Source organism: Cyprinodon tularosa, unplaced genomic scaffold (genome assembly GCF_016077235.1).
Source record: "Cyprinodon tularosa strain WSP-4 unplaced genomic scaffold, ASM1607723v1 ctg1124, whole genome shotgun sequence".
NCBI classification, from domain to species: domain Eukaryota; kingdom Metazoa; phylum Chordata; class Actinopteri; order Cyprinodontiformes; family Cyprinodontidae; genus Cyprinodon; species Cyprinodon tularosa.
Window position 1 is genome coordinate 309,804 of NW_024037921.1, and position 10,256 is coordinate 320,059.

Consider the following 10,256-nt stretch of genomic DNA (forward strand, 5'->3'; position numbering starts at 1 on the left):
GTGTGAGTCAATGCTTGTTTGTCTCTGTGTTGCCCTGCGATGGACTGGCGACCCCAGGGTGGACCCTGCCTCTCGCCCATTGACTGCTGGAGATAGACACTAGCACCCCTCGGGACAAGCGTGTCTTTTAATGGATGGATGGCTTTCCCATGACTTCTGTCTGAATTGTTATATGACTTTATAAAATGGGGTTCAGATGCATCCGATGTAATTCAGGGAAGATTAAAAGAAGATTAAAAAAGAGATGATGGAAAATGAGATGATGTTGCAGCCTATCTTTCTTTCAATTACCTGCAATGTCCTAGAATCAGCATCTAACTGTAATGGACAAAAGGATGCCAGATTTGATTGTTCTCACTAAGCCTAAAGCTGTAAATGATTTGACATCATCTTCACCAGTCTGTAATCTTTTTTCCTGGACATAAATTTCTTCTTTTCAGGCCCATCTTGGTCAGTCTTGAATCCTCTTTTTTTCTCTTTCTTCTAGCTCAATCTGAAACCCTTTTCTTTTACCAAATCCTCTTCAGATAATCATGTGACTTCAAATTTTTTTTTTATACCCCCCCCCCCATGCTTTTTCTAGGTAGTAGTACCCAGAAGAACAAAAGCTTGTCTCTTTTACTGTTCAAAAATGCATCTCATGGTCTCTGTGGAATACTGTATTTCCATGTAAAGGACAAGAGGTGATCACCTCATCATCTAAGCTTCATAGGGCATACATGGATTATCAGACATCCTGCTACAAGTTTCACCGCATTTCACAATTTTTGCCTGACATGTAAAGGTCTACACACTCTTTAAAAATTGTTGTGTTCATAGAATCAGCTCCTACATCATTATTCTTGATAAACATCCATATTTGAAACATCTTAAATGAATAGACATAGTGGTGATTATACAACCTTACTCCTTGAATGTGTCGCCATCTTCTGACCGTTTTGTATACAGTAGCAGCCATTCGAAATGGCCCTTCCCAGTCAAATGGCAGAAGAATTGCACCTTGTTCACCTTGGACAGGTCGGCTGTGTGCCGCAGGACAACACAGAAATACAAAAATGTCCAACCAGGCACACAAACACTCACACCTAAGGACAATTTAGAGAAGCCAATTATTCTAACAGTCATGTTTTTGTTTCTAAACGGTGAAGAATTGTCTTACAGGTGACAAAATATTCCTGAATTGATTTGTAATGTTAAAGCTCAAGAAATGGCAAAGTAAATCCCATATTTGTCCAGATAAGACTGTTTACAGTAACTCAGTGTGAGAATACCACACCTTTAAGTCAGGCCTCTTTTTTTCTAACAAAACATTTATAAACCACAAAAGCTGCTATAGAGATAATTATAACAAAGAAAATTGGCATTATAATAATGTCTTTCTTTACTTCCTTTACTACTTTATTTTCTTCAAACTTGTTATGTTCAGTCATGTTTCCTCCATTATTTGGTTCATATTCATCATCATTGTTCCCTTCATCCTCTTCCTTTTCATCCCCTGCAGAGGACAAGCAGGTGTTAGATAGATGAACTTCCCCTCTAGAACATCTTTTGAAAGACCACAAAGATCTTACCCATTCTAGCACCAAGAAGCTACTGGAACCACTTGTTAACAAATAAACAGACTTACTTGAAAGATGAACAGGAGTAGGAGAAGAATCAAAGACAATCAACCAGATGATGCACAACAGACCACGGTCTGCTTCATTGAAGTCCCTGTAATACACCATGCACTCATAGAATCCACTGTCATTAGTTCTTGTGTCTTCCAGAACCAAAGAGACATCTCCTTTCTTGATGTCCTTTAGGGCCACCCGGTCCAGGTAAGGACTCTGTATAGATTCATCAATCTTCTCATCTTGATATCTAAGGACTATTTTGTCTCGCTTTGAATCGATTCTTCTCCACCCCACATCTAAGACGGTGTTGTTGAGAGGAAGTTGACAAGGCAGAGTTACATTCTGTCCAGCTTCAGCACGAGCATTTTTATGAACTGCAGGACACAAAGACAGTAGAAAGGGTAAAGGTTAAAGTAGAAAATTGTTTCAGAGAGAAAACATGGACACCAGGAGCCATCACTCACATGCCCGATTATAAATGGTTAATCAAATCTGAGAAAATGGAAACAAACAAAATGTTAATTTAACTTAATAATCCATGTTATATTATTTTTGAAGCAAAAACATGTCTGCATTTCATTAAAAAGTGAAACATTGGCCTTAGACTATTGTGTGCAGAATTATTAGGAAGTTGTATTTTTGGGGACTTATTTTTTTATTATTGGTCCACAATTCTCTTCTCAATCAACCCAAAAGACTCCTTAGTTGTGTGTTTTTTGTTTTGTTTTTTTTTTCCAGAATTGGCCGTTTTATGAGGATGTCTGTTTGTGCAGGTTAATATTACTGTGCAGAATTATCAGGCAACATAATAAAAAACAAATATTTACTCAGCTCACTTGTTTAGGTCCCTGAATATTGGGCACCTTGTGCTTCTTGGCACTCCAGACATGTTGCAGCTCTGAAATATGGCACAACTGGTGCCTAATGGCTTCCTGGCAGCTTCACGCTTGACCCTTCTCAAATCATGGGGACTTATTTTGCGTCTTCTTTTTTCCAACACCCTTCTTGCGCCCCTGTTGGCTATTTGCCATGACCCACTTGATTGTGCGATGATCCCGCTTCAAAAGCTTTGTAATTTCCAAACTGCTGCACTCCTCTGAAAGACATCTGTCAATTTTGGACTTTTCAGAGTCTGTCAAATCTAATTTCTGACCCATTTTGAAAAAGGAAAGAAAATTGGCTAATAATTAAGCACACCTTATATAGGATGTTGATGTCATTAGGCCACACCCCTTCTCATTACAGAGATGCACACCACCTGATTTACTTAATTGATAGTTGGCTTTGAAGCCTCTGCAGCTTGGAGTAGGACAACATGTATGAAAAAGATGATGTGGTCGAAATACTCATTCGCCTAATAATTCTGCACACAGTGTATTTTACCATCACCTGCAGTGTGAGGCTCAGGTTGGGTTGTCCTGCTGTTTATCAACTATGAATGATTTTAGGAAGTTGTATAAAGTTGTATAATTTCCCTTTTCATCGTAAGAATAATGAGTTTAATAAATAAAAGGAGCTAAAGCAGATTTAAGTTATGTGCTCTGAGATTATCGTTTCTAAAAAGTCAAAATAAATCAAGTGGATATAAATGTCTGCTGCTCCAATGTCTTTATCATCTCCTCAGTCAGTTGTTGTTTCCTGCTAGATTTTATATACAAACTTGGAAAATGTTTGCCCATATTGAGGCAACTGATTCCTTACTGATGTACATCAAGGCTGAATGTGATTACCCAGCAAGGCTGGGAACACTTATATATGGCTACTAGACGTGTTTATGTCAGTTTTATTGCTATATAGAATCCCATCAGTTTATTGTATAAAATGAGACCTTGATAACCAGGTACACAAAATCTGATTTACTAGAAAACGCCAATAGAAAAAAAACAAAAACTAATGGGTAGTTAACCAGTACTTACTTGGGAACACCTAGCCCAATCTTATTATGACAATACTGCTTAGTTACCTGAGTTACTAATAAGGTACTAGTGTGCAGTTACCAAGGAAACAAAGAGTAACTAAACAGGAACTAAAGCCCAGAACACACCGAATCAGATTTTTGTTTGATCAGACAGAAAATCGTGTCGTACAAAGTTGTGGCGTTTAACCCTCATTTAAAAAAAAAAAATGGGGATCATGACAAACCGACATGATTTTCTGCAAAAGGGGTGTAGTCCAACTGAGATAGACTCCAACTCTATTTTAGTCAGAGTACACAGAAATTCAGGGGCAATTTCTAAAAGGAAGAGAGACATGGCTACAAAGTAAAACACATCCGCTTTGGGGGTGCATACAAAATAAAACCTGTTAATAACACACGGAAATAGTCCCTTTTTGGAGTTGCACATCACGTATATGGCAAGCAGGACAGACTGATGCAAAAACAATTATGAAACATTTTTTTGGAAAAGAATATTTAACCAATAATAGGAATTCAGGAGGAAAGACAACAAATAAAGTAGTGATCCTCTTTGAGCCTAGTAAAAACAAAGAGGAACCCCACAAAGTAAAAATAATTGTGGAAAAGACATTGCAAAGACAACATGGTTTACATAAAAACTAAGTTTACATTTGGTTAAAAAGTGCAGGTGAAAAGAGTGTTGTTGAAAAGACATTGAAAAACTATTGGGACAAAATCAGACCAACCAAACGCGGCCCAATTTTCCACATGTATTTCTGGACTAAATTAAGACCATAACCAGATTTAGCCTAAAAACCACAGTTTAAACGACGTCTGGTGTTTGGGGGGACAGAAAGCGCCATTTATCATTCTCCTCAAAAAATAAATAAAAAATTCATGACACAGAAGTTTCAGAGGACAAAAGGCGGATATAGTGAAAAAGTGATCCTTTTTAAACTTCACAAAAAACAACATAACGAGGGGCAGATAGAGCAGATAAGTGAAGCTCATCACTCCCCTCTTTGTTAAAAAAAAGTCACGGTTCTGATCTCTGCATTCGGGTCCTCAAAAACCTCTACCGAACTGTGACAAACTCCTTAGATCTCTCTCTGACAAGCACTCTCACTTTCAGTCTTCACAGAAACCATCCCACAGCGTTTATTGTTGTGTTTTCCTTTTCTATAAACATGGTTCCCATTATGTTTTTAGCTCATTCGGCTGTGTGCAGCTGCACTATAAGAACACCATCCTGAAGCCAGAGTGTAAACCTGTTTGGTTCGCTTAGAGGCCTCTGTCTAGCAACCGCTTACTTTTTCCCAGCATTAAATCCTTGTCTCCTGTGTCTCCCAGGTTGTCTCAAGTTCTGGATTTGTTTTTGTGTAGCCAAAAGCAGGCGAGCTGACTTCTTTGGCTGGGCCCGGGACAACATCAAAAGAATTGATGAGTGGGGGTCTGTCTATTTGGGGGTCCATCCATATATATTGTATACACACACACACATACATACATACATACATACATACATACATACATATATATATATATCTTAATAACACAGTGATGAATGGTTTGTACTAAAACTGAAATCCCGCCTGCAATGTAAATTATTGTTTACAATTAAGTTGATTGATTGATTTGATTGAGTGGAATCCCACAAGCAAATAGCAATATCAAAGAGGTGATAAGGAAAGCGGGTACGGCCAAATATCTCCAAGTAGTAAGGCAGGTCCTAGGGAGCCAGCTCAATGACAAGAATAAGTCTTGGGAAATAAACAGCTACACCCTGACAGTAAATGAAATTCAGGCCACAGATGTTAGACACGAAAGATCCTAACCATGCACGTAGGGTACCACCCCAAATTCAGCACCCTGAGACTGTACGCCAGCTGTAAGGAAGGAGGTCAAGGACAAGTGAGTGTCAGAGCCACTATCCAGGATAAAACAACCAAGATCCATAAGTAGATTAAGGACAAGGCTCCAACAGACGTGCTTAATGAATGTGTCAGAAAATGGGGAACAGAAGATGAGGTGCCAGAGGTTCCGTCATGGGAGGATAAGCCCCTACACGGGATATATCACTGAAACACATCCAAATTGGCAGATATCAGGAAATCCTACCAATTGCTAGACAAAGCCTGATTGAATGACAGAGGCACTCATCATGGCTGCACAGGAGCAGGCCCCGAGCAATAGAAGCAAAGATCTACCACACTAGACAAGAGCCCAGGAGCAGACTGTGCAAAGAGGCCCCTGAGACAATCCAGCACATAACTGCAGGGTGTAAGATGCTGGCAGAGAAAGCTTACATGGAGTGCCATAACCAAGAGGCTGGAATAGTGTACAGGAACTTCTCTGCACAGAATGGGCTGGAAACACCAAGGTCAAAGTGGGAAACACTGTGGTAGAGAATGATCAAGCAAAGATCCTCTGGGACTTCTAGATACAGATGGACCGAATGGTAAGTGCAAACCAACCGGACATTGTGGTAGTAGAGAAAAAACAGAGGAAAGCCGTTGTGGTTTCACATAGCAATACCAAGTGACTGCAACATCGGAACAAAGAACATGAGAAACAAGAGAAATACCAGGGTCTCAGAGAGGAGCTGGAGAAAACCTGGAAGGTCAAGACATCAGTTGTGCCTATAGTCATTGGGGCTCTCGGGGCTGTGACCCCCAAACTTTATGAGTGGTTAAAGCAGATCCCTGGAAATACATCAGACATCTCAGTCCAGAAGAATGCAGTTCTAGGGACAGCAAAGATACTGCAAGGACCCGAGCTGGGAAGAAAAAATACAAACATCCGCGTGGGTGAGGAATAGTTCTTTTTTTTTTTTATGTGTGTGTGTGTCTGTGTGTGTCTGTATGTATATAAAGTCTTGATTGATCAAACTCAATGAGGTCCTTGCTAAAATGTAAAATTTTAAAGTAATGTATTCTGTAAACTAGGGAAACATATTTTATAGTTAATTCAATAAGTAAAAACGATATTGTTATTTATTTATTAAGGATAAAAAACTTTATATTTCCTGTCAGTCTACTGTCCATAAAAACAAGCCACTATTGCTGTAAAAACAAACAAACAAAAAAAGAAACAAAGATACGGAACAAACTCATGACACACACTGCTGTGCTTTTTTCTCGGGCAGAGCCCTTCCTAGCTATGAACGCCTTCTCAGGCTTTTGCAGGTAAGGTCGATCTAAAGTTCTGTTCAATCTAGAGCAGTTCCTGCATCTTGAGACGGCTTTTTCAGGTGAGAGCCGCTGTACCCTTCATGGTAAAGTCATGGAGCTGCTGCCTGATTGTGTATGGAGGGAAAGACCCAGGTTCTGTATTTTCCTGTCTCCACCTGCAGCACTACCGGCCTTATGCATAGCAGCCTTACAAATTTCTGAGAAACTGCATCAGTTGCATAACTGGTTAGAAGGAATGGCTGGTGGGGGACTTCCCAATACTGCAGTGGATAATTAGAAGAAAATAATGATAGGAAAATAATTCATGAAATTTCAGAATAAAGCTCCATTTTCCTTGCAAACATCTTTAAAAAATATTGTTTTTGGCAAAAGATGTAGGGGGCTGAATCCCCCCCACCCTGCTGAATTATTCTGTGTTTCCCCAGGTAACTATACAGTAGTCCTAAAACATGGCTGGGCTTGGTTTTCCACAGTACGTACTGGTTAACCACCCATTAGTTTCTGATTAGTTCCCAAGGGATTCTAAAGTAGTTTATAAAAGTTTGTGTACCTTGTTGTAAAGTTTTACCAATGAACCAATCAGAAGAAATCAATTATTAATCAGTGGGTGAATAAAAAACATAGAAACTTTATCCATTGTTGTGTTTTTTTCAAATCGAGTGTTGTTTTATCAAAACTTTTTTACAGAAGGAAGTCAGAGGAACTCACAGCGAGACCAACAGAGGACGGTTTCTGACAGGAGAACGCAGCTGATGAAGAGCGATAAAGCAGACATGGTGGTTCTCAGAGCTGCTGGAAGGCATTTAGATCAGGTCAACCAAGCTGTCAGATCATCTAAAAGAACAACATGGGGATATAAAACTAAGAAAGAGACTTACCATGTGATGTTCCTCGCTGTTTTAACAAACTGGGATATTTTTGTTAATGAAAGCTTTCCCTGTGTCGCTGTTGGCAGAACCTTTGTTTCCTTACCTGTCATTTACTTCCTGCCAAAAAGGTTTTGAAGCACCACTACTGCAGCTACATTAGACACAAAGCAGACGACGTATAATTTAAACTGCAGAGCAACAATGTTCTGAAGGATTGAGAAACAGAAACTACTGTTTATTTCTAAGTGTGCAGTCTCAATTTAAATGAAAACCCAAAACACAAGAAACTAACAAACCAGTCTGTACTTAGCTTTTTTGACATTCTTGTTTTTAAATTAACTTATATTTTATTTGGTATATGTTAGAATAATTGTATATTAATGTATCTGTGTAGTGTTATAATGCATAAAGCTGTGTGCTATGTTCATGTGATCAAAGCCAACTTTTCTAAAGTACACTGTGATTTGTGGACTTGCTTTTGGGGAGGTTGTGGTTGATTTACGAACAGCATTAAACCTGCTGCACTTTGGTCAACAGCTCAACAGCTTAAACTTTGACTGAACCCTGAGATTTAGAGGACATGTTTATTGAGACTGCAAGCCTGAATTCCTTATCTTGTTTCTCTTAGTGCAGTCTTAGCTGTAAGCAGGGAACCCCTGACTTCAATACATTGCGAGGAGAACGCGGAGACCGCCAGAGTGGGGTGGAGATCTGTACTGTGCGGTCTCTTCCTACTCTCCTCGCGAGTAAAACTAAATTAATTGTCTCTGTGCCTTTTTCTTTCCCTGTATGTATGTTTGATGTTTTTGGTGCTTAGACCTGACAGTATAAAAACACTGGTTTAATCCAGCTGATCCAGTTTCTGTTATCAGATCAAGGGCTGCTTTCTCTTCCTCAGAACCCTGAGCTGTAAACCTTCAACTTTACTATGTTAAGCCCTGAACGAACTGAATCCAATTTTGCCTCCGATCCGACAGAAAATTGTGTTGTACAAGATTTTGGCCTTTAGCACGCTTTAGAGTCAATATGGATAAACACATCTGACATGATTTTCTGAAAAGGGGCTTGTGTAGCTCTGACCAAAATTTTTATATTTTAAAAGAAAATAAAAATTAAGAGCGAAAACTGTCAGGTCTGGAGTCGCAGAGCAAGTTTATAGCAAGCGGGGCAGCATGGACATAAACAATCAAAACATAAAAGAAGAATACTTATAATAGGAGTTCAAAAGAACCAAAAAAGGATATAGTAAACAAGTGATCATGTTATAGCCTCAGAAATAACATAACAGGGGCAGGCAGTGTATAGGTACTGCAGCTTATCACTCCTCCCCTTTATGAATAAAAAATAAAAATTTGCAGATAGCTCTGAGTCCCCTCTTACTGCCTCACCAAGGACATGTATAAACCGTCCCACAGCCTTTACTGCTGTGTTTTTTCTATTCTTCAAACATACTTCCCATTATGGTTTTTTTTTATAAGCCTATTAAAATCCTATCTCTGTTCTAGTTTGAGATGCTGTGCAGCAGTCTGGTCATGAAGTGAGGCTCTGGTCTGCGCTGGTTGTTTTTTTCTTTTCTTTATAACTTTTGTATAATCTTTCCCAGTCAAGCGTGGGACAGTGTTTCAATTCATGGAACACAGGGAGAGTAGTGAAAAAAATCAGCAGAGATCATGATCTGTTCACCCTGGCTCGGAAGACTCTACAGTATACAGCTGTCTGTGTGAAATGGAAAAATATCAGATGGGAAATTAAAAAGTCATACGTAACCGGGTTTGTGGGGAGATATTAAGGTGAAGGCTCTTTCTCTTTCATAATATTCATTGATCACCGCATGATGTCATAGTGCTATAGTTTGATTAAAACTAGGATTTAATGTTTTTTATTTAAAAAAGCTAAAAAGAAAAGATCTACTGAAACCCCAGAAAATGCAATTCTTTCAGCTTCAAGTGAGAAAGGAAAGATGACAGAAAGCAGGAAAGAGGAAGGAAGTTGAAGAATGTAAAGTAAGTGTAGTTCAGGATCGGACTGGGGAACGATTTTTGGCCCTGGCATTTTTCCATGTTCACCGGCCTAATTATTGACTCCAAAAGCCCCCCCACCGCGGACGCCACAGTGACTGCTGCTGCGTAACGTCCACACTCACCACATCAGCAGGGTTGCCAAATGTCACTGTCTCATGTTTTCCAGCCCAAAAATTTTTTATAAACCTCCTGGATATACAAAATCTCGCTCACTTTGAACCAAAGTCTATTGATCTCTTAGGCCATAAATCTAAAGAAAAACATTTTTTACCCATAGACAGCCATAAACATCCCAACCTGGCAACAATGCATGAAAGATGGGAAACATTAGCCTTTAGATGCAAAACCCCATCATGCACCGCAACATATTTTTGCAAAATATTCGAAAATAAATTCCCCAAATATAAGAGGAACATCATAGTTTGGTTCAAAGAAAGCATTTTAGTTTTATTATAATTTAGTTTGTTGCAAGGATTTTTCAGTTTGAACAAATAGAAAATGACACCATATGCAACCGTCACAAGGATGAGCATGACAAGGAAGGGCTATATATACTTCCTGAGCTCTGAGAGTTATTTACTGTAGGGGTCGGTATGATTTAGGGTGGGCCGCTCCTTGCACACTGAAATTTAGATCCTGTTATAGTTTAGAACTGTAGGGTT

At 39.2% G+C, this 10,256-nt stretch overlaps 1 protein-coding gene across 2 annotated transcripts; it reads right to left on the reverse strand.

Moving 5' to 3' along the window:
- Positions 1 to 607: 607 nt before the first annotated feature.
- On the reverse strand, positions 608 to 7,673 carry LOC119793736. Of its 2 annotated transcripts, none has more exons than XM_038300976.1 (4): positions 7,583 to 7,673; positions 7,413 to 7,493; positions 1,628 to 1,990; positions 608 to 1,495 (listed from the first exon to the last, which is right to left on the reverse strand). In XM_038300976.1, the coding sequence occupies exons 2-4, from the start codon at positions 7,477 to 7,479 to the stop codon at positions 1,284 to 1,286; spliced, it is 642 nt and encodes a 213-aa protein (XP_038156904.1). In that variant the 5' UTR covers positions 7,480 to 7,493; positions 7,583 to 7,673; the 3' UTR covers positions 608 to 1,283. The 2 variants fall into 2 exon arrangements, with proteins under 2 accessions (XP_038156904.1, XP_038156911.1); XM_038300983.1 differs by having other exon boundaries at positions 7,413 to 7,496; positions 7,583 to 7,667.
- Between the last annotated feature and the right edge of the window lie 2,583 nt (positions 7,674 to 10,256).

Coding starts and splice junctions, on each gene's coding strand:
- LOC119793736 (XM_038300976.1), bottom strand. CDS start 7,479: ATGTCTGCTTTATCGCTCTTCATCAGCTGCGTTCTCCTGTCAGAAACC. Junction 1,991..7,412: donor CGTCCTCTGTTGGTCTCGCT/GTGAGTTCCTCT, acceptor TGTGTCCTGCAG/TTCATAAAAATGCTCGTGCT. Junction 1,496..1,627: donor TACTCCTGTTCATCTTTCAA/GTAAGTCTGTTT, acceptor TGTCCTCTGCAG/GGGATGAAAAGGAAGAGGAT.